The sequence below is a fragment of the Oreochromis niloticus genome, linkage group LG14 (assembly GCF_001858045.2).
Source record: "Oreochromis niloticus isolate F11D_XX linkage group LG14, O_niloticus_UMD_NMBU, whole genome shotgun sequence".
Classification (NCBI taxonomy): domain Eukaryota; kingdom Metazoa; phylum Chordata; class Actinopteri; order Cichliformes; family Cichlidae; genus Oreochromis; species Oreochromis niloticus.
The window spans coordinates 18,767,117-18,792,619 of NC_031979.2; the positions used below are offsets into that span (position 1 = coordinate 18,767,117).

The 25,503-nt window shown below is 38.7% G+C and overlaps 1 protein-coding gene across 3 annotated transcripts in view; it reads right to left on the reverse strand.

The window, feature by feature from the left end:
- zgc:172282 (leucine-rich repeat and fibronectin type III domain-containing protein 1-like protein) overlaps window positions 1–25,503 on the reverse strand; it is a 169,045-nt gene that overhangs the window by 51,614 nt on the left and 91,928 nt on the right. For 2 of the 3 annotated variants that reach the window (XM_019345405.2, XM_003441630.5), the window contains exons 3-8: window positions 22,350–22,566; window positions 20,072–20,223; window positions 19,685–19,938; window positions 19,282–19,525; window positions 18,975–19,132; window positions 17,808–18,188 (exon numbers count right to left, since the gene is read on the reverse strand). In XM_019345405.2, coding sequence (XP_019200950.1) covers window positions 17,808–18,188; window positions 18,975–19,132; window positions 19,282–19,525; window positions 19,685–19,938; window positions 20,072–20,223; window positions 22,350–22,542 — 1,382 coding nt within the window. In that variant the 5' untranslated portion in view covers window positions 22,543–22,566. Of the gene's footprint in view, window positions 1–9,031; window positions 9,318–17,807; window positions 18,189–18,974; window positions 19,133–19,281; window positions 19,526–19,684; window positions 19,939–20,071; window positions 20,224–22,349; window positions 22,567–25,503 lie in introns of those variants that run through there. The other variant, XM_019345407.2, reaches the window with a different exon arrangement.

A 25,503-nucleotide genomic window follows, 5' to 3' on the forward strand; every position in this document is an offset into this window, starting at 1 on the left:
TTCAGTCCATTGTAGGTCTAAACAAACTAGGTGAACAAGAATCCACTGATGATGTACTGATGAGCTATATCGGGTGTGTTCATGATCTCAGCCCCACTGTGACTCTGATTTGGATAAGCAGTTATAATGGACGGCTGAATGGATGGAAAAAGAATATCCCCACCAAATCTGATGGCAAGACAATTATAAATCCTCACTTTATATTGCCACTACAGATACAGTCAGAAGGCCATTAAATGTAGAACTCCTTATGAATCCTTGATAACGTTGTGATAGAAAATTTCTTGTTTATTCTGTCCAAAAGTTTAATGTCAAGGTTGAGCTATATCACTTTGGACCAAAGAGCTGAATAGGCAATAGGCCAGGTAGCAGTTGCATTACACAGAAGCAAAAATTTGATTCATACATATCAGAAGGCACTAATCTAAATACCATATATTATAGGCTACTGAATAATATAAAAGGTCCTATATTAAATAAATATATTTGCTTCTGGTTACGGATAACTGTGTTTTCATGCTGTCTTCAACAATGCATTACACTCAGAATGATTTAGAAATACCTCGATTCATCTGGCAGACAACCGCATTCCCATCTACGCTTGTTGATGATTTGGCATATATGATACTCCTCATCTCCCATCCCTCCAAACACACACACAAATGTACGCACACGCACACAGACAAACAAAGATTTGTTTAGAACCCCAGAGAACTCATTGTCAGGGTTCGATGGGACCGTGGCTTAAGAGTTGGGAGTTTGCCTTGTAATCGGAAGGTTGCAGGTTCGAGCCCCGGCTCGGACAGTCTCGGTCGTTGTGTCCTTGGGCAAGACACTTCACCCGTTGCCTACTGGTGGTGGTCAGAGGGCCCGGTGGCGCCAGTGTCCGGCAGCCTCGCCTCTGTCAGTGCGCCCCAGGGTGGCTGTGGCTACAACGTAGCTTGCCATCACCAGTGTGTGAATGGGTGAATGACTGGATATGTAAAGCGCTTTGGGGTCCTTAGGGACTAGAAAAGCGCTATATAAATACAGGCCATTTTACCATTTACCATTTTTCCAAACTCAGAAAGCCAATTTTGCGATAGCGCTGGTCACCAAGAAGTCTAAGTAGATCCTTTGTTTACAAGGCAGCAAACGGAAACTCCAATATGCATTTAGCCATAGTAATCTTAGACAAAACTGTGTGCAGTATTTGCATATCTATAGCAGAAAAACAAAATTCATTGTCTTTCACAGCATTCACTGTCCAGGTATGTGTCTTCTGTGTGGACAAGTATAAGGCTCTGTTTTCCTCTTGGTTATATGTCTGAGTGCATCTCTGAGTTTCTTCAAACTTTTTTCCATCTGAATGAATAAGTCATGGAGGTTGGGCATTCAAGAGCTCGGTGACTTAGTAGTTGTGCCTTAGAGCCTTTTCCATGTGACCCCTGAAAACAGGACCTTTGTGCTGAGGCAAGCCAGGGTCCTCACACTTAATGAGGCATCCATCTTCCCAGCCTTCTACCTTCATTTCATCTTTCTTTTATCTTTCACTCCCTTTGCACCTTTTGTATATCTCTCCCGTCTCTCCTGCTTTTCATCTTGCTCCTTGCCCTTCCACATTCCTTTACTGTTTTCTTTGTTTCCCCAATCACTCTTTTTCTCTCATTTTCTCTTTTTTTACCCACCACTCTTGTCTTCTCTTTCATCTGTCCTTAACTCGAACCTGTAACTTCTCCTATGATTCTTGCAACACATTTTTCTCTTCGTTTCTCACTCTTACCTCTGCCCTATTTCTTCCCGTCTGCCTTGCATTTCAAAAATATGAAAATTAATGAGTAAAAGTGAAATGAAAATGAATATATGCACCTCTTTGAAGTTATTGTAAGTCACTCCAGATAAGAGCAACAGCCAAATGCTTAAAAAATGTTTATGTAAACGAGGATCAAAGCACACTACACTCAAAGCTATATTTGTCTGCTGGGTGTGTTTTGGACCAAAGAGAGATGATATTTGTGGGAATAAAGCTCCCAAATTACATCAAGTGTCGGGCAACAGACTCGACATTAGCAGCGAGTTTATACATTTTGTTCATTATCAGGATTAGAGGAATGAAAAAGTCATTCAAACTATTTAAAATGCTTCAGTGAATTGAAAAATATATTTCGGGGGGTTTACATTTGTTTCATAGAGTTTTAGGTGCTAAATTGTTTTTTCTCTCAGAAAGAGAAACAAATTAAACTGCTTTTCAGAAATAATGACTGATTTCTGTGACGGGGGAAATAAATCTCAGCACGATTCAATTCCAATTCAATTCAATTCAATTTTATTTATTTAGCGCCAAATCACAACAAAAGTCGCCTCAAGGCGCTTTATATTGTACAGTAGATCGCACAATAATAGATACAGAGAAAAATCCAACAATCATATGACCCCCTATGAGCAAGCACTTTGGCGACAGTGGGAAGGAAAAACTCCCTTTTAACAGGAAGAAACCTCCGGCAGAACCAGGCTCAGGGAGGGGAGGCCATCTGCTGTGACCGGTTGGGGTGAAAGAAGGAAAACAGGATAAAGACATGCTGTGGAAGAGAGACAGAGATTAATAACAGATATGATTTGATGCAGAGAGGTCTATTAACACATACTGAGTGAGAAAGGTGACTGGAAAGGAAAAACTCAATGCATCATGGGAATCCCCGGCAGCCTACGTCTATTGCAGCATAACTAAGGGAGGATTCAGGGTCACCTGGTCCAGCCCTAACTATTTGCTTTACCAAAAAGGAAAGTTTTAAGCCTAATCTTGAAAGTAGAGATAGTGTCTGTCTCCCGAATCCAAACTGGAAGCTGGTTTCACAGAAGAGGGGCCTGAAAACTGAAGGCTCTGCCTCCCATTCTACTTTTAAATACTCTAGGAACAGCAAGTAGGCCTGCAGAGCGAGAGCGAAGTGCTCTAATAGGGTGATATGGTACTACAAGGTCATTAAGATAAGATGGGGCCTGATTATTTAAGACCTTGTATGTGAGGAGCAGGATTTTGAATTCAATTCTGGATTTAACAGGAAGCCAATGAAGGGAAGCCAAAACAGGAGAAATATGCTCTCTCTTTCTAGTCCCTGTCAGGACTCTTGCTGCAGCATTTTGGATTAGCTGAAGACTTTTCAGCAAGTTTTTAGGACATCCTGATAATAAAGAATTACAGTAGTCCAGCCTGGAAGTAATAAATGCATGAACTAGTTGTTCAGCATCACTCTGAGACAGGATATTTCTAATTTTAGAGATGTTGCGCAAATGGAAGAAAGCAGTCTTACATATTTGTTTAATATGTGCGTTGAAGGACATATCCTGGTCAAAAATGACTCCAAGGTTCCTCACAGCGTTACTGGAGGCCAAGGTAATGCCATCCAGAGTAAGAATCTGCTTAGATACCATATTTCTAAGATTTTCAGGGCCGAGTACAATAACCTCAGTTTTATCTGAATTAAGAAGCAGAAAGTTAGCGGCCATTCAGGTCTTTATGTCTTTAAGACATTCCTGCAGTTTAACTAATTGGTGTGTGTTATATGGCTTCAACGGATAGATAGAGCTGGGTGTCATCTGCATAACAGTGAAAATGTATGCTATGCCTTCTAATGATACTGCCTAAGGGAAGCATGTATAATGTAAATAGAATTGGTCCTAGCACTGAACCCTGTGGAACTCCATAATTGACCTTAGTGGGTGAAGAGGACTCTCCATTTAGATGTACAAATTGGAGTCTATTAGATAGATGTGATACAAACCACTGCAGTACAGTACCTTTAACACCTACAGCATGTTCTAATCGCTCTAATAGGATGTTATGGTCAACAGTATCGAACGCAGCACTAAGGTCTAGCAGGACAAGCACAGAGATGAGTCCACTGTCAGAGGCCATAAGAAGATCATTTGTAACCTTCACTAAAGCTGTTTCTGTGCTGTGATGAGCTCTGAAACCTGACTGAAACTCTTCAAATAAGCCATTCCTCTGCAGATGATCTGTTAGATATCAAAATGTATTTCACAAATTAACAAACTCACAAATTCCAAAGTAATATTTAAATGCAAATAACTATAACTAAATTCTAACTATAAAGAGTGCACTTACCTGAACTCCACTTTAACACACTGACTGTGTGGCGGTTCACACTGAGGACAGAATCCAGAATCTCCTCAGCACCACTAATGTTCACTTAAGGGTTTTATTTCTGTGTGCAGCAGAAGCACTTCATTGCTTGTGGCAGCCTTAATCTCCATGTATTTGTGGCTTAGGGAAATGTTATAAATAACTGATTATTGCCCTGTAATACTGTACAGTAATTATTTAAAAATACTGTTAAAATATTCAAATTCAGATATTTCTGAGTTAAGAGAATGCTAAAAATAGCTCACTTCATCAAGTATCGCATAACCCTTCCATCCATTTATTGAGGTTGGGGTCATGGGGGGCTGGAGCCTGTCTCTCACATTCACACCTAAGGATAATTCAGAGTTACCAATTATTCTAACAGGAGGAAGCCGGAGTACCTGGAGGAATTCCTTGCAGATAAAAAAGACCAACCGAGAGGTACGTATCAGGAACCTGTGAGGCAAGTATGCTAACCATGGTGTCATCATGCTGCACAACCATGTATCAGCCATTCCCAATTATTATCTGGGTTTAAATGTTTGAAATATGTTTTAAACATCTACATTCATGAGACAATTCCACCCCTGGTGACTGGAACAGATTGTGGCTGTGACTGTGCCCCACTTGTACCCCAACATGATTTTTAAAAGTCATTTATAAAGCTATTTTGCCTTTATTAGTGTAAACAGTGGGTAAAATGACATGCAGAAAATAGCCTGGGGCGGACTCAAACCCTTGGTACATGGGATGCTGCCTGAGCCAGGAGAGCTATATTAGCATCACCACTTGTTTGTTAGTTTGAGCACAAGAATCTGCCAGACTCTGAACTGTATTGGATACAGATCGCCCTGTTTACAGAGTATTTATAATGCAAGACACTAAAAGCCAAGCATTGGATCAAAATAGATTTAATGATCGATAAAAAAGGATGGACAGCAAAACAGAGAGAAAATGTGAGGAGCAAAGGTTTTCAGTTCACAAAAAACTGCTAACAGATAACACTGCAGGTAAGTGTTACAGCAAGCCACTTCTGAAAATAGAAAAAATATGACCCAATGCAAGATGATATTGGATCACTTTATACGTATATGCAGAGGCATGTTTATGTGTATTTATAGAGGGAATTTAGAAGACACCAAGAAATAAAAGAAGTCACCTGGGAAAGTAACAAGAGGATAGTTATCCTTTCATGGATAATGAAGGGATCAAGAGAATGACAGAATAAGAGGAAAAATGAGTCAGAAAGAGTGTTGTGTTTCAACTCTATACCGACAGGAAAAGGATATATCCTACTGTACACATCTCACAGAGCATAGCATCAATAACTCTATTGTAATCGCGTTTCACTGACCCTCAACAGATATGTTCCTCATTATGGATTCACAGCCATGTCCTTGTTCTGTATGATATACAAGCAGTCGTGAATAAAACGCTCGTTTCAAAGGAGTTTCTGCTCTGAACAACTGAAACGCTTTTTAACAACCTTTCTGTTTCATCAGTTTAGCAAAAAAAAAGATGTTTCTTTTAAAAAGGGGGCAGGTTGAGAAAGGAGTGTTTCAAGGTTAGAGTAACTGCTCTGATGATACTGTAACAACTAAAAGAGTTTAGGGACAAAACAAAAACAAAAACAAAATCATGCAATATTGAGGCATACAAATACGACAAACAAGATTTCTGCCTTTCTTTATTTCTTTCAGTTAGAGATATATAATCTGTTTTTGTTTAAGGATAAGGCCTGAAAAGCACAGAGACCTGAATTTAGATTTAACTATGTGTTCATCCAATTCACCCAAATACAGCGCAGTGCTGTGTAACTGTTTATGGTTCTTCTCTTTCTTTGTTTACATAATTCCATCTTAATTGTGGTAATTAACAAAAATGAGTGACTGCACTCATGAAAATTAGAACCTAAATGGTATGCCATATGTAAGGAAGCTCAAGTAGCTGATGTCAAACTTTGGAGTTGGATAATGTGACCAGTTGCAGTTATTATGTGCTGAGAGAGGTACTCATGCATTTCTTAGATTATTGCTTCATGTTACTAAGGATCTTTGCGTCTTTACTGTTTTAAAAAGTAAGTAAAATTTCCATGACTTCATTCAGCTAGCTCAACCACTGCTATACCAATTAGAAGCATTTCATGAGTCCTGTGTTTCCACTTCATTAGCAACAAGCATTGCTATACTACTTTGTGTTAAAAAAAACACACAACTGGACCAGATTGGAGGGTGCTCAGTGGCTACATTTACACTGCCACTAGCAAGAGAGCTGTTTAAGAACAGGGAACAAACAGGAACAAAGTATTTTTTGTAGCTAAATTACTTATATTTCATATAGTAAAGATTTGTTGACTATGTTTTATAAACAAATAATAAATATAAATAAATAGATAAATAAATAATAAACAAAAAGTGTTTGTTAAAACTATTTAACAAAAAAGAAATGTAGGTAATATTTTAGAATAGGCTGAGTGCTCCCTATTGGTTCCAGTGGATCTAACTCAGTTTCTAATGAGCTGAGTAATAATATTAGACAGACTGACAGTTTTCTTTGATTAATGCAGTGAAGTAGTGAATCCCGAATAATTATATAAATTAAGTGATGATTGATATTGCAAACTTGATTAAGATGTCCTAACTTCTCACAGCCACTGTCCTTATACAGAAGACTAAAACAAAGCTAAACCAAACTAAAATATTAAGCTTCTGCAAGCTCGTGATTAGAAACTCCATCATTAATGACGAGTTTGTTTATTCGTATTCCACTGAGTGCCGTTGGATGCAATCCATCCGGCAGCTCGTCTCTTATCCCTGCTTATCATCCAAATCCCCTCTTCACCTTACCTCTCATCCTCTTCAGTTCCTCTTTTCCTCTGCTCCTCCCCCTTCTGCCCTACAGTCTCCTCCTCTATCCCACTGCCTCTTTTCTCTAATGCTTACCCATCTTCCTTTGCTCTAGCTTCTTCTCTCTTCCACTTACCTCCCCCACTCTTCCTTGCACACTGTATGACGTGTGTTTTTAATTACTCTTCCCTCTGTCATTGAAAATGTGAAAGCTTGGTGGGAGGCAAAGAGAGAGTGAGGCTGTGGACATGGGGCTGCGATGAGGGGAAAAAAATGACGGATAATTAAGCATTGATTTGGGACGATGATGAAAATGGTAACATGACACCAAACAAGGGAATTATGGGTCAGACACCCAGTGAGCTGTGCTGCTGAGCTCAGAAAATATACAGGACATCAGAGGCGAGGGCAGCAAAGCAATGAAAACAGAAAGAGAGAAAAACTAGATATAGAAAAGGAGGAAGAGCAGAAACAAGGGTCAGTATGGAATTATGGAATAAGAAGAGATAAGCAAAAAGCAAATCAGAGCAGGAAAGGGCAAGACAACAGAAAAACAATGCATAGAAAAGGCAGGAAATGAAAAAAAAAATTATAAAGGTGGTGAGTTGGGGGTAGACAGTGCTTACATGACAAAATTGACCAAGAGTGTCTTTCAACTTCACCTCTCTGATCTGACTCACTAGTGTTGTGTTTAATTGGCGTAAATACAGTAGATACTAGTAATGCAAGGTAAGGCTTGCACGTGTTTCTATGTGTGTGTGCATGCAGTCCTTTGTCATTGTTGCTTTAAGCTCATTAGGACATATACAGTGAATCATTCAATTAAATGACAATGACCTACAGCCGCATATTGCCATGAGTGCTGTATGGAGAAGTACACACGTCTCTGTGTGTGCGTATTATGATTGGGATGAGTTCATTTTCCTGATACTGTATGTGAGACTGTATTAAGCTTAATTGACTACAAAAAAATCCACTGATAGCAGTTGCAGTAATAATAACTGTAAGTGTAGAGAAATAGCTGTAAATACAGTATTAACAGTATAACTTTGGTACAGTTCTGCTATACTAATTTAGCATTTTGCATTCCAAGATCACATGAAATTGACCAGGTCTCACACATTAAACTATATTTCAGTGTGAAACGAGGCCAGGCAAAACACAATCATTATCCACATCATGTAACTGAATAAAGAATGTTTATATTATAAGAGTTTAACATAGCTTATGAACCACTTAAACTAGTGGTTGTGTTATTGTTGCGCGCACATGTGTGAAAATAGCAGCACTTACTGTGTCTGCTTGTTTATGACATGCTAGAGGAGCTGAATGCTGGTCATCCATCCATCCATCCATTTTCTTAACCATGTATCTAACATAGTGTCAAAGAGGCTGAAGCTTCTAACCACAAAGTTAAAGGGCTAGTTGCAGGAAACAAGCCGGATGCAAAGAATAACAAGCAAATTCTTGGACTGCAGGTACAGAGCTGCAAAGGAATTTAAGTTCGTGCTAAAGAGCATGTTGTTTATTACTGCAACACTGTACTGCTGTGTTATGGCAATTCTTACAACACAAATATGTCGGTAATAAATGGTAAATGAGGTTGCAAACCCACCTACTGTTACATATCAGTAGCTGATTTCTGTCTTTTTATTGCTTCCTGTGTTGTATCAACATATTTGACACAGTAATAAAACAATCAATATAAAAGTTCAAGATAGAACGCTACAGCTTCGGCTATGATGACATCGTATTCTGCTATTATTATCTATTATTCAATAGAGTCGGAAATGTTATTTTCTGTATGAAAAAACTGTCATCAGTACGCTACCTGTTAGACTATGAACGAAAAATACGCGAGCGATAATCCTGTGTCTCATATTGTATCTTATATCAACCAGTTCTCACTCGACCTGACTCAACTCGACAAGCTCAACATGATCTCTAACATTGGTTCCTAAACCTAAACAAACTGTGGCAGAAAAGGAAAAATCAAACACCAAAGGGGTGAAAACATCAGTCCAAGATGAGACTTGACCTCTTCATATTTTAGATAATTTTGCATGATAGTGATTTACTTAAGAGACTGAAATGTAATACCCCCACTCCCCCACCCGTGTGCCAACAAGTGTGTATTAAGATTAAAAAGAGACACATGAGTCACAGATGTAAAGGCTTATTTGCGTTTCATATTCTGTACATTTAAAAAGATCTGCTATATTTACCCACCTGATCGATTACATAAGCACAAATTCTCTTTTTCTCTCCTGTTCTCCTTCTCTTCCACCACGTCTTCCTCATCCAGTCTCCTGCCTCCCGCACTACTGCTATGACTCTCCAACATCCTTTTACTACCAATCAAACACACACACACACACACACACACGGACACACACTTACCATTCCAAATTTTGTTCTATCCTTGACTCTAAAACCCTGTCCCACTTTTTCACAGGTCCTCAAAAATATAAATGTGCAAAACAGAAGCACACAGAATAAAATTATTGTACTGAAGTCTTTCATACTTAAGTTTGATGATGCTCCCAGTTCACTAAAAACATCATACAGTACACAGTCTCCAAATCTGATGCATATGAATATCTCAGGATTGCTCGTTAAGAAGAGAACATCCATCCATCCAGACTGGAGCCTCATACAGGTTATATTTAATTAGAAATATACAATGCTTACAATCAAGCAATATATTTCCTAGCAAAGAAAACAAACCTGCTTATAACAGCTATATCTGCTCTGAAGTTGAACAAATAACAACATGATGATCGCATTAGTGTTATAGGTTCACATTAACTAATGTTACATAATGTGCCGAATATCCCGAAGCTTAAAAAAGTACCTGACAGAGAGGATACACATGAATGACAGTAGTCATCCTCTCCTAGTGAAATAAATGTTATCGGTGCGAGATTTCATTCACCATATCCTCAGTTTGCTGGCTTTTTCATGTGCCTTTCAGTGCAAAGATGCACAAAGCATAGACAGAGCACACAAGTGAGACCGAGAGGTGTTAAGTCACATGACTGGACAGATGTCTCGATTGGTGGGTGCATGTGTGTTTTCATGTGTGTATGTGTGAAAAAGATTTACATCAACCTTTTTCTGCCCTTGCCAGTGAGCATTTGTATCAGTAAATAAGAAATTGTACCTGTACTTTCTGCACTTTTACAGAGCAAAATAAAGATTTTATATATTGTTGTGTTCAATGTATAAAAGACACGTCTCACTTTAAATGCCACTTACAAATATACACATAAAGACACAAATTAGACAATGAAAATGATCTAGTCATGTATCTATTTTTCCGTTAATTTTTTTGTCTTTTAATTGGACTGATTTTAATTAATATGTATCTGGCTTGCAGTGGTTTCATAGGTTTACACATTCACCTAACAAGCAAAAGTCCCTGGGGGAAGACAAAATCCCTTTAGAGTAAGGCATCCTGTGTAAAAAATCTACCTATTTGAACATGTGGAGCTATCGCAGTAGCAACACCTCGTAAATAAGGGAGCAGATGACTGGAGTTTTCATGTATCAAACTCACCATATAGGTAACAAAACGATGGGAGAATCAGATCAAATTCACTAATCTGCTTGTTCATACATTCATCCACAACCAAGTAGGTACTGATGATAAAGGATAGTCAAGGGATTTTGAGGAGAATATCTTAAATAGAGTGAACTAATACAACAAGTACACACATGCATGCACACATACATGCTAACAGATACTTGATGTTATAATAACATTGATCATGCTTTTGAAGCTATATCAGCTATATCTATACCATTTACAGCCTGGACTTGGACTTGAAATGTTCTGATAACATGGCATATGTTCGAAATGGAGATGCCCTAATAAGACTTAAAAAGGACGCCGAGCACAAATCCTCTTGCTGATTTGGCGTAACCATGAATTGAAGTTCTGTTTGTGCTAAACACGTATGTGAAAATGATACAAAATTCTAATAATGCATGATCCTAACAGCAAATCTGTGTCACTCTTTTTTTTTTATCGTCTCAAAACGTCCACTTAGAAACCCCTTAGTGGTTGTGTGACAAAGCATTCGTTTTAGCCTCTCATTAGTTTGAGAGAACATTCACTGATCTTTCTTTTTTCACTACAAATCAACAACTAAGATTCAACAAATTTGAAATGAATACTGTCTGACAAAAACAATATTTGTTTGGGCAGCAGAGAGTTAAATGGATATGCTTAGCTATGGTTTCTATTTTGTAGAACACATTTTTTTTTTCTTTCCAAACATTCTGTGTTCTTGATGGTCCTCAGCACTTTGTATCATCTCCTCCAGACTGCTGCCTTACCTCCTCTCTCTGCATGGCATTGTGCCTTATCCCTCCTAATGGATATCGACCATAGAAAGACAGAGAGAAGCTGTTCACATATGGACACAGTGGGTTGTTTCTTTTTTTTTTCTTCAGCTCAAAGCTAAACTAGTGCAGCGTTGATGCATTCTAATGGATGTTAATTTCACAATGCCATATGGTAACATCAGACTTGGATTTTTAGCCGTGATCTTATAAAAGATTTTCCATCAATCCATCCATTCACTTCTGATTATCCTTATCAGGGTTGCGGGGTGGCTGGAGCCTATCCCAGCTACCACAGAGCGAGAGGTGCGGTCTACTCTGGGTTAAAATAAATTTTCTTTTAACAAGCAAAACAGAAAAAAACAAAACTACTGCAATGGGTATAATTTTAGGCATACACTCAGCGACTACTTCATTAGTTGCATCTTGCTAATACTGGGTTGGACCCCATTTTTCAAACCACCTTAATTCTTTGTCCCAAAGATTCAAGAAGGCTTTGGTCCATGTTGACATGACAGCATCACACAGTTGTTGCAAATTCATCTGTGAATCTCCTGCCATTCTGGGGGAGCGCTACTGGATTTAGATGTGGTAATTGTGGAAGGGTTTTTAGTACAGGGAACTAAGTTTGAGATGATCTGAACTTTGTGTCATTATATGTTACCCAGCAGCTGGATACACTGTGGCCATGAAGGGATGAACATGGTCATCAACAATACTCAGGCTGTGGTGTTTGAATGATGCGTGGTAATAAGTGGCCCAAAGTGTGCATATCCCCCACTATTATTCCACCGTCTGACCTGTTGGTACAGCGTAGGATGAATCTATGCTTTCATGTTGTTTACGCCAAATTTTGACCCTACCATTCAAATGTCACATGTGATTTGAGACTAATCAGAACAGACAACATATTTCCAATCTTCCGCTGTTCATTGTGCTTAACAAGTAACAAGTGGTTATTTGAGTTAGTCTTGCCTTCCCATCAGCTCAAAGAAAGAAGCTCAAAGAAAAGCTCAAAGTCTGGCCATTCACTCTGACTAGAGACCTGCTGCTTACTGGATATTTTCTCTTTTTCTAACCATTCTCTGTAAATCCTAGAAATGGTAGTGGAAAATCCCAGTAGATCAGCAGTTTCAGAAACACTCAGACCTGCCTTTCTGACACCAACAACTATCATGCCACATTCAAAGTCACTTAAATCACTTTTCTTCTTCATTCTGATGCTTAGTTTGAACTTCAGCAGGTCTTCTTGACCATGTCTACATGCTTAAATACAGTCTATGCAGTCATTACCCTGTGACTGAATGATATTTTAACAAACAGTTGAACGTGTTTACCTAATAAAGCGGTATAACAATAATGTTATATAGCATAAAGACATATGATAATTTTTTTAATGAATGAACATCTTTATTGTATGTAAAGATTAATACTTACTCATGAATACGTACTAACACATTGGAAGTAGCTGCAATAGGATATATTTTAAAAATACATTATAAAATTACAAAGTAACTGTTTCTTCTGAAGAAACAAGGAAATATTTTGGTATGACGTTTATAAATCAATGAATGTTATTACTATGCTCCTCATATGTTAAATATATATAACTAATAGATAGTTAAATAGATAGTGTAAGCAAAATATTTTCCATAACCACGCATCTTATCTTGTATTAAGACCTACCATAGAACCGAGTCTGCCAGAGCTTATCTTCATATTTTTACATGCTGTAGTGCCATTTTTGGGGGCATTTCAAGTTGCTATACATCAATACAACTGTTATAGCCCAAATTTTAACAATATGTATGCAATAAATCCATAGTAACCACATAAATTGCAAAAAAGTGCAATAAACTACAAAAAAAGTTCTTGTTTTTTTTTTCCAAATATTTCTAGTTAGAGTAATTTAAGAAGTTTATCCCTCAAAACTGTAAATACAAAAAAGTTGCGCAAAATAGTTTCCAACCACAGGAAATATATTTTCAGTATCTTCATAGTTTCATTTTTGAAATACACCAATTTTTATGTACTGCGGGAAAAAACGAAAATAAATATTATAATGCAAACTTGCAAAAAAACAGCATGTGCATCAAAATAAACTATTTCCAGCAGTGCATTTGAGTTCTAAGCATCCCAGAAACTATTCAGAAAAGCATAAAGTCAAACATGACTTTTAAAAACACCAGTATGGGCTTAGAAGGCCCTGAAGGTAAAAACTAAATTTTCCAGTTTCGGACAGGTAATGGCAGACGTGATAGTTCGCGCTGACGTCTATTCCAACGTAGGAAGTTTTATGAACAGCTGATCAGATCGGCAAAGCGTGTTTCTGAAATATTGTTTTTGTTGCTGCAAGTGCTTTTTATGCAGTTTTTGCAAAGCTATATGTGGAAGGAAACCGTGACCTAGGACAAACTGATGGTTTAAGATGTAAGTACAACTCTTCCGGTTTCATATGCAAAAAAAATTATTGCGCTAGCTTATGTGGTTGCAGTTCTACAGGGATTTAGAAATAGTTACGCAAAACGGAGCGTGCCTGCTCCGACCGGTCTTAAAAAACAACAACATTACAAGGGCATTTCTGAAAACCCCATTTCCATCTCACAAGTGTTGCAATTTCACGAATGACGAGGAACTTTCTTTCTCCTGTCAGCACGAATGGATTCAATTCTGTCAAAGGTTCTTTCAAGACTTATTTCCCCTGAGACCGAATTATAACTGTTGATCAAGACTAAAAAGGCTAAATTGGATTTTAGACAATTTTGTAGAGCGGTAAAAACATTGTTGATTTACTTCTTCAATCACAGAAGACAGAGTGAAATATTTTACTATTCAATTTGTGGCTCACATAAAGACAAAATAAATAAACAGTCCAAAATACGCATGTCAGATATTATTAAAGCCACCTGTCACTCACAACATTGCATCGAACAACTGGCAGATTTTTCAGACCTGTTGCCACGACAACTCCTTATATGTAAAAAACCCCTCAGAACTGAAAATAAGTAGGGCTTACCCAGGCTTTCAGAGAGTCAGAGTTAGGCAATAATAACACCAGTGTTTTGGTTTTTACACAGTAATGTGACAGATTCTAAGAGCACTTAAAAAAGAACAACTTAGAAACAAATTTAACTGGAACCCCAGGAAGTGATTCGTAGTAGGTAACTATGCGCTTTCCTTGAATGCCGATGAAGCAGTAGAGTAGGTGGGAAGGACTGAGGAGAGAAATCTCCCTCACTGAATTCCAAAGAAACATCCTGTATCAAAGGTATCAAAGAAACCCCTTATCAATAAAACTCACAAGCGGAATACGAACCACCAACAACAATGCATCCCAAAATAAACCCAAGGCTTTAAACAGTCAAAAAAATGATGGTGTGGTTTATACACCAACTTTTTTTCATCCCGCTGATATTTTTTCAACATGGCATTAAATGCATAGGCAGCACTTTACAATATGGTATACAAAATCGCAAGTATTTATCAAGGAACAAGCATTTTTAAGAAATTAGAAGATCTGCTCCCTGAATGATGCAAATCAGATGTTTAATGTAAGCAAATTGTCAGTTTATATGTATCTAATTCAAAGTGGCGAATGTCTTCATATGCTTATTCGAATCAGCAGGGATTATTTATTAAGGTCAAGGTTTTATTGTTCCCAAGTCTGTCTTAATTTTTGTCTTTTATGCCAAAGAACCAAAAGAATTAAGAGGCTGAGAGACAGAGACGGTTAGAGAGAAAGAGAAAGAAAGTTGTTCCAAAGAAAATCCATCTGGTTTTAAACGAAGCACTTGTAGCCAAACCACATGCAAATCTGAGTGCTGCTGACCTCAACTGAGGATACTGTCAGGTGGTGAAATGAATACTTCAAAGGCCTCCTGAACCTCACTAACATGCACTTAGTACAGGAAGTAATGTCTGGCCAATCACTGTGCCTGAGGTGTTTAAAAAAAACTCCCCTGTGGACAGGCCCCTGGATGAGATTTTCCCTGACTTCCTTAACCCTTTAAAGCCTGTACCATGAAATAATCATCAGAAAGCTCAAATGTTTTGAAAATAGGCTGTTTAGTGAACCTCCCGATGAAATAAAAAATAGTAAAACAAATTTAAGATAGCATTGCATGTATGAGTTTTAAATTGTATCAAATTTGCTATATCAGTCTTTTTTTTTTATTTGCATTTTATTCCTTAAAAATGTATTTCGCAATTTATTTTGTTTTTTCAGAGGGAAAAAGTCACACTGGTGATGTAAATGTGTCAAAAACACACGTATTTGTGCAGGTCTACATCTATGTGAGGCCGCTTCTGGTGTCTATGGTCGTTGTTCCGTAAGTCATGTGGTTAGGTCATCTGTCTGAATTTAAGCTGATGATGGTCTTTAGTATCACTTGTCTAATTCCAATTATATACTATGTTTAGGGGCTGGAAAGCAGCCATAACAGTATTAAAGTCCATCTAACATCTGCTCATAATGCGATTGGATAAATGCACAAAGAGCACTAACTCTCAGAGTTGCAGCAACAACACAGGTCACATAGCCTGTCACAGTATAAATCAATTCTGAGAGTTTTTTTGAGGTGAGTAATTTTAGTCTTCCAAGATCTCGGAAGCCTAGATTTGCCCAAATCTAGGGATGGGTACCGGTGTCCGGTGCCATCTGACATAAACGGTAGTAACCAGACCGAAAAGCAGCGCACATTTCGGTGCTTTATTTCGGTGCTTTTTTTTTCCTGAGCCAATTCTAGCCAATCATTTTACGTTTCCGAGGATAGTAGGCGGGCCCAGGTACGTACGTTCTTTTAGAGCAGAGCTACAGATTAAAAATGCCCAAGGCGAAGCGGTAAAGGTCTGGCTGTACTTCACAGCAAAAGATGCAAACTCAGCAGCCTGCAACAAGTGCTTTAAGCTGATACTGTGATACTGTCAAAGGAGGTAACACCTCAAATCTGATGAAACACCTGGCGACGCATAGCGTTTTTTTTTTAAAGCTGAGAAATGCGCCGTGTTTGATAGCTTGCTGCAAGACCTCACACCGTGCACATCTACTGCGGGTGTGGTGCCTGTTATCGGACCTGGAGTTAGCAACATCCCCCAAAAACCCGAAGAGGAGAGTCCTGGCCCCTAGCCCTGTCAGCGTAGCAGAAATGATGACGGATGATGATGGCAGCAGCAGCCGTTCTCCTCTGCGTGAGTAGCTTCATGTTGTTCGTGTGTAATTAACGTTGAGTACGCTAACCACATTATTACATTAATGCATGTAAGGTGAACTAGCAAACACCGTCGTAGTTACATGCGGCTGTCTTCTTGTTTGATGGCAGATACTCCCTTCACCCTGGCCAAAAAGGCTAAAATGACCAAAGAAAAAGTGGAAAACAGTTAAACATGAGAGGTTTTTGGACAAAGTTTGTGTTTTTCCCATTGTTTAAGCACTGCTTCCAGCCAAGAGTGAGACCATATATGCCCTATAGCTGCAGAAAAGGCTAACATTGTTATCTTTTTACAAAAAAAAACAGCTGAACATGAGAGGTTTTTGGACCAATTTTGTGTTCTCCATTCTTTAAGCACCGGTTTGAGCACCGTTTAAGCACCGGCACCGTTTCAAAAGTACCAGTTTGGCACCGGTATCGGATAAAACCTAAACGATACCCATCCCTACTCAAATCCCACTTAAAAGCCCCACGGTCATAGGAATGAACATAATCATGATTTACTCATTTAATTTTGAGGTCTCATAGACGCATAAGAGTCTAACATGGCTACTGTAGTGTGATTAATATGTTTGACCACAAAATCAACTCCATCCATCCATCTTTGAAAGAATATTTGATTCTTCTACAATTTCTATTGACATGACAGTTTGTTCTAAATAAACTATCAGAGCATGTATCTTCTTGATTCAGTCATTTCTTAACGTAATGTCCCTCCCTTTTCCACATTAACACGTTAACTATATTTGACACTCAGATCAAATCAGAGTCACATCTGACATAGTGCTGACAATGCCATCCTCCTCAAACAAAGCCCCACAAAACATTTAGTACTAACTCGTTCATAAATTTATAATGTAAATGCTGACAAAGAAAGCATACAGCAAACTCATCAGGACAGCAATAAAGCAAACTAAATGACAACCGTTGTAACTTGTTCAACAGACATTCGTGACATTTGGCCCTTATTCCCCCGTATTCACCGTACCCAACAATGGCTCTGTTCCACCACAGATGTCTTTATCATTTCGCCTGATTAGACTTTTACGACTGGATGACACTATCATTTATCATCTGCCCTCATCCTCATTGCATTTGCTGATGTCTCTTGATTAACTTACACAAAGCTGCAGATACACACAGACCCACGCATAGACACCCCTACACACACTTACAAACTCATAAAGGCACATAAATGCCTTTTACTATTATGACACCATAGAAACATCAGACAGAAAATTAAAAGACGCAGGGCAAATAATGAATTGACAGTGCAGACAGACAAACCTGTAAACGAGTGTGTCATCCCCAGAGCTGTTGTACTGGACTTGGAACATCCTGACTCCAGATGTAGGGGTTTGACTGCTCCATCTAATGAGGGCAGAGTTTCCTGTCAACTCCACCAATGAAACCCTCCTGTCTGCTCCTCTTGTCTCGTTGTTGGGTAGTGCAACCTTAGAGGAGGTCAGGATGTCAGAGGGGGCCGGTTCAGAAGAAGGATCTCGACTGCGGCTTGTGCTGTTTGCCAGATGGGGCATTGCTGTGACGACTAGCTCCACCCTTCCTGTGGATTCACCTGCCGTGTTTGATGCAATGCAGGTGAAGTTTCCTGAATCCTTTAGGGATGTTACATTGATCTCTAGGCTTCCATTAGGGAAGACTAATGTTCTGAAACAAAAATGAAATGGAAAATGAAATATCATTAAGATATCCATCAATTGATCAATACATGAAGTCAGATGTGAATGTTACCAAAAGTAAGCTGCCTGCTGGATTCTTATTAGATAAATAGGATATTATTATAAGGAGTATCTGATACTAGCAATAACTTCCACCAATATCTATGGTACTTTGACAATATTTAGAATGACTGCTATGCTAATGCTATGTTTCTAACTGTGTGTTTTGGCATAACCAAAGGTGGCACTTGACAAGAAAAATGCTACTTATGTATTTTCCTTTGTAATTTGAGTAATGCAAATTATAACTGCTAAATCAAAAATGACTTTTGAAAGAAAAGAGTTACAACACTCAAAACACTGTCAGTGATTTTATAAGACATGTTTTTTTTTCAATGCAAAACCATAACTAGGCACTCATATCTGTGCCAAGTGGGTTACCTGATGAAAATTTGAGAAATACGTTATAGGTGAGGAGATTATGGCCTTAACAACTATCGTCCTGAACCATTTCAGATTGGCCCACACATGTCAAGTGCCTACACCCCCCTAATATATCTGACTTTCTGACATAGCACAAAACTGGAAGAGCAAAATATTGTAAAAACTCTGTTGCATATGCCAGTGGGTTTGCCAGATGTATAGTGGCAAACTCAGTGGACAAATCATATTCCATAGATTAATACCACAACTTTAATTTTTCAATGAATTTACAATGTACAGGGAAGAAATTTAGTATACTGGATTAAACTAGACCATATGTTGATGTTAATACCTAGATCCATTGGATATGAGTCTCCCTTCAGGGCTGATCCAGTGGACTTCAGGCTCAGGGTCACCATTTGCTTTGCACTTCAGACTGGCAGGCTGACCTTCCATAGCCACAGTATGAGGTGACTTTCGTGTTAGAACTGGTGGGTCACAAATAAACTCCTACCACGAAAAAAAGATAAGGTCACACTTCCAATGTCAAAGTGATATATTATTATTATTTTTGTTATAGAACAAAAAAGCCTAGTGCCAAACTTTGCCATTTTTTTCGATTACTGCATGAAATTATTAAAAATTGCAAAAAGTATCACCTCTTCCGGTATTGTCCAGAAATACTTGGCACTAAGGTCTGGGGGAGAGGCACACGTTTCCAGATCATCTTCTCTGGTTAGTCTCCTCAACCACAGAAGTTCACAGTTACAGTGAAGAGGGTTACCTCCAAAACTCAACACAAGAGAGGAGAGGGGGGAGCCTTTGGACTTGGCATAAACTGGGATTCTCAGAAATAATGGGTCTGGGGGAATTTTCTTTAGCTTGTTCGACGTCATGTCTAACCTGTTACAGGAGGGCATACAGAAAGAAGGGAAGGGACGGACAAGAGAAGAAGGGGGGTATTTATGAAACGAATAGGGAGAGGCAACAATATACCAATTCAATGCTGCATTTGTACCTCATCACCAAAAACACACCATTTGCCCTTTTCTATGTCCTTACCTTGCCAGTTTGTGCAGGTTGGTGAATACTCCCTGGGGAACATTTTCTATGAGGTTATGATCCATATTCAGGGTGTTGACATTGGTTAGGCGTCCAATTGTGTCCCAGGGCACCTGGGCAAGGTTATTGTAACTAAGGTCCAGGTCCTCCAGTGTGGACAGAAAGTCATCAAAGGCATGGGGAGATATAGAGTGAAGCTGGTTATTGGCCAGGATCAGATGCCGAAGGTTGGTCAGACCTTTAAAATGGTCATCCTGGTTGTTGAAAAAGAAAAAGAAAAGGCAGTGAGTGGGTGTGAGTACGAAATGATAACGACATGTGAGTGGATTATAATAAATCAGGGATCTCTCTTTTTCATTCAATGTCATCCATCCAGCCACCCATTACCTTGATCACAGTTATTCTATTAGAGTCTAGGTGGAGTGCTCTCAGGCGTCGCAGGTCACTAAAAGCAGAAGGAAGAATCTGGCTGATGGTGTTTCTGGACAGGGTTAGATGCAACAAGCTGGTCATGTTGGCAAAGTCCTTTCTTCTGACAGCTGGAAGCAAGCGTAATAAACACATAAAAAGACCTCATCAACAAAGTAAATTAAGAATCATTATATACTGTACACAGAGAAGTCATCAGCTGGCTCATGAACTGTAAAGATGTTGAGTGGAGGGCTGAAAAGTGGGATCCCCATGACGCTGGGCAATAGAGTTCCTACGTGGTAAGGAGGACATTCCCCACATAGCAAAATTGGTATGGCCCCAATCTGGCCCACACAATGTGCTTACACATGGCCCACATACCGCAAAGAATGACGGCCCTTTGGTGGCCCAGATCAGGTTTGCCAGAGGTGGCCCACACATGGGCCAGCACAAGGCCAGCTGCAGACACACTGGTGGTCCTGTGCTGGCCCATGTGTGGATTACCTCTGGCAAACCTGATCTGGGCCACCAAAGGGCCATCATTCCTCGCGGTATATGGGCCATGTGTAAGTTGTGTGCAGCCACGGGCCAGTTGCAGACACAATGCTGGCCCTGTGCTGGCCCAGATGTCAGCCTAATGTGTAGCTTAATCAAGCCATGTAATAACAACATGTGCCGGAACATAATAGTGCAAAAGTAACATGTCAAAACTCTGTTCGCAGTGAATTGACTGATTCTTATATAGCGCTTTTCTACTCTCTTGGATTACGCAAAGTACTCTATACAACATGCCACATTCACCCAATCACACACTTTCTCTAGACTGAGTGCTTCCTAATTACATTCATAAAATAAATCGTCACTAGGTTTTGGATAAAATGTACACTCACAAACCTGTCAAATCTGCATTTGAAACGTTACCATAGCAGTATAGTATTTCAACATGGCATTTGGGTCTTCTAACTAAAATAGGAAAATAGGAACATAAACAGTGGCGTCATTGCCAGACCTGGCGCACATCTGGTTGATATACACCCTGCCACGACACCAGTCAGTCAGAAGTGTCAGCTTGATGCCAGATCGAGGCCAGACCTGTTTTCTATGAGCCTGGGCCACATGACCCAAACCACAATTGGGCCAGATGTGGCATGCCATCACATAGACAGTGCCATCTATGCCAGGCCTGGCCCATATCTGGATGACATAGGTCTTGCCAGAAGTCAACGAGTATTGCCGGCTTGATACCAGATCCAGGCCAGACCTGCTTGCTATGTGGGTCTGGGCAAGTCAGGTCCCTCCAGACATCAGCCAACTTTTCAGAAAATATGACTCCTCAGCCATAAAAACTATTGATTCAGTTCATTTATCTGTTCAACCAGTTGTTGGTCCATTTATGCTATTAAACTGTTCATAAAAATAAACTCCATATGTGAATGTTAATGAAATTAACAACAAGCCTAACAGAGGCTAGGAAGGGGAAAAGAAGAAAGGTGATCGGAGAATGCAGGAGAATATACAGCCCGATAAAAGTCACAATTCATACAAGAAAAAAGTCAAACTGAAAGCAAATATATGGTGATCAAATTCAAAGAAAGATAAATAGACAAACTGACAAAACATAGAAAAAACAGTTTAAGACAATAAGTAAAACCAACACATAAGAGGAAGACTGAATGTGGTTCCCTCAAACAGGGTAATGCAAAACTTAAATTAATTAAAATTTAAATGATCATTCAGGGTACTGTTAGATCTTTTTTTATAGCTTGTGTGCCTTTTGTTTTGGAGAACCTAGGAATAGAGCGCTAACGGGAATCCAGATTAAAATAACAAGATAAAGCAGCACTTCAGTTCTTATAAAATAAGTATGTTTCAAAGTCACAAAGAGAACTCTTTGATATAAGCAGATGAATCATGAATGAGCTTAACTATGCTGAACCATAAATAACAAAAAAAGTATTAAAGTTAAAAAGAAATACTCGGGCTCATGAGAAAAAAATTAGTCATTGTCAGGCAGAGACAACAGAAAAGCTTCGTGACTGAAGCCAACATTTGTACTCACTGTTAACAAACTCTTCAGTTACAACCAAGTGTTTTGAAATAAGACAAATATGCTGCCAATTATCAGACAGCCTTTTAGTTCATTTTCATGTATACAGCCAAACCAAGCAAACTCGCTGCAAAAGACTGGAAATCTAGTCGAATTTCAGAGGCGTATTAAAATAATGAAATGCAGGACAGACTGCTACGCAGTTACCTGTAATGAAGTTCTCCTGAAGCCGTAGCTCCACAGTGCGTCGATCGATGGCAGCAGGAACAAACAGCAAGCCTGTCTTGGAGCAGAGGATAGCGAGAGATGGAGAAAGGCTCTGGCACATGCAGCGTTTCGGACACGGCTGTCCCCTGCATGCTGCAGCCAGCAACAGCAAAGAGAACCACAGCCGTTCCATTATCCTCCACTGGCAACAGGGTAACTGGAAGACAGAAAGGAAAGAGCAATCATTTAAAGTAGATATGATGAAGAAGTAGATATACATAAAAAGGACAATGTCATAAAGTGGCAAACTGAGGTGAATCTAAGGTGAAGTCTTTGTTAGCTTGAAAAATCAGCCAGCCAACTGCAGGACTTTAATGCCAACAGTGGAAGAGTAAATCTAAACACTATGATTTGATTCAAAGTTGGCAGTAGTCATCTTGTTGCATTTCAGTACAAGTACATGTAATCGTAGTCATAGTTTACCAGACTGTGTGGCAGCCAACAGCTCCTAGGTAAGGCAATCTCCAAGCAAAGTCATATTGTCCGAAAAGGTTCTCTTCTTTACAGTTTGGCTTATATGAAAAAAAAAAAATGTGGTTCTCAAACTGTCAGCAAAGTCATCAAGGATGCACTTCTACATGTCACAGTTTACCAAAACAAGAGTTCTACTCTCACACTCTCACAGCAAAAATAACTCATGATTTTATATCTGTGTATCAGTAGGCAGCGGTATGTTAGTCGTACCAGTTTGACTAACAGGTATATCTGTGCCATGGAAATGCTGTTCAGCAGGAGGTCTGTCTGCTACTTCTCTAGCCGGCTTCTCCCTTGAAGCTTCGAAAACTCTAAAAAAAACATTATTAACAAGGCGTGGCAGTGTACTATAGCATCTGAATATTTAAAATATCCAGTGTTTCTATTTAGAAACACTGTTAGAGTCCAAAAAGTGAATCTTATGCATTAAAAATAGAAAGCATACTACGATCATATCCTTTTTTAATGTACACAGAACAGAAATAGTAACTTGCTTACTTATAGATATCTACTTTTGTGCCATGCTTTTTTATTTGACTCTTTCTGTGGCATGCAATGTATTTCCTTCCATTAATTGATAATTAGTGCATGCCCATGTCCTGCTCTAGTATTTAAATGCCATTTTAGACCATTGTTAGGCGGTTGCCAGGCAATATGATGGTGTAATTAAAATAAAAATGATATGATGCTTTTATAAGGCTGCATAATGACATTGTAATATGTGATATAGATTAGAACATAATGCATTTTTTAAAGATATATAAATTTGATGTCATCCAATTAAACAACACAATGCTTTTATAAGGTGTTATAGGTGCACAAATGCTAAAGGTGAGTTATTTTAGCCCACTGATAGGTGGTTGCTAGACAACAGGATGATGTTGTTATATCTGATATACATAAGAACATTCAGAGGCCTAAGATGTACCTGTTTGCTAAGTATGGTTTCTCAACTCCTCATCATGAGCAGCTGACAGAGCGTTTATTTACCACAGTAAGATTCTACTGAACCTCCCTCACATTTCCTTCATGCAACACGTTATTCACATTTTTCTGTCATCGAGCCTTATATTTAATTTTCTCTTCACACTTAACTCGCTCCGTTACTTCAACTACAAACCAAGATGAATGCATCACATGAAGCTCTTCAGTAATGTGCAAAATGTGATGTTACAATTCTTACTCTGTCACTCTACGGCCCACTATGCTCTAGCTGCTTGTCATTCAATATATTAATTCTATTCTGTTTAACAAAGAGTTAGAACCCAAATCAAAACACAGCAATCATCATACTTCAAAAACAAGTCTACAAAAAGCAAGAAAAAAGGAAAAAAACAATTCTCTATCAGTTCATGTTTGAGAATATGAAACAAAAGAACAGTGATTTAAATTGGCTGAAGCTACACAAAGTTTGCCTTTAACAATTGTAATGTGTTAGTCTGAATCATGTATTTGTATGCTGACTATGAGTTACAGCAAAAGGAAATTTTCATTCCCTTGCTGGGACTTCAGTTTCCATATACTTGTTGCCTTAATTTATCTCATGTGTACTCTCTGGTGGACAGAATCTAAACTCTGACATTGTTATTATTATTATTTTATTTCAAGATGATTGAAGTATTTTTTTTTTTTAAACTGTATCAAATGTATCTTTTTTTTTTCCTATCCAGATTGATTTTATGTCTCCTTCCTTCAAATGATGTGATATCAGCTGAAATTGGATGATACAGATCTTGATTAGAAGCCTAAAGTTTAAATGTAGTTTCTACAATTCCTGGGGCAAAAAATTGCTTTTCCCACATTTTGTGCCATAATCGTTGGTTCTTTTAAATATTTCTCACTTCCTACCAAATTTTCATCACAGGTTTAACAGTTATAGTAATGTTGCTTACCTCTCACCACTGCCATTGCTTGAATGGACACCATGGTCACTTTCCCTTAAAAATCGTGACAATAATGTATCTGTCTTGATCTACATACCACTTTCAACACTTAACAAATCTGAATGTGTCCATTCATATTAATGGATAGCCACAAACAAGCATATAATCGCCCTAATATCTCACTAGCTCTTTTTTTCCAGTTTGCAATAAGATTAAAACAACCACTGTTGGTGCATTTTACATATTCGCAATTCAAAAGAGACATCCCTTGCCGAGCCTGTGTGCCACAGGGTACTTTCTCAGCATCACCATGCAGCCCATAAACACCCCAACTGCACATTGGCATCCTTTACCTAGTGACAATGGAGAAGAGGCCTAAATTTTGAAAATGGTCCTGACAATAGGCTTTGTCTGAAGACTGCTCAAGCTGTGAGAAACACTATTGTAAAAGTGACTGAATGAATCCCATATGTGAAAAGGGGTTCTTTCCATTTTATTGTAATGCATCTTTAATGTGTTTATTTTCCCTGAAAATGGTAACCACTGTGAATTTGAATGCATGCATCCTTCATGTTCTTAACCCACTCATCCAGATCCTATGTATTCAGAATGTATCTTCAGTGTAATAACTGTTACACTTTGAACATTTAGACATACCTCACTTGGTTTTCTCACTCATCCAGACTATGGGGGTTTCAGGCGATTCAATTATGGATATATGTTTTTTGTTTTATGTG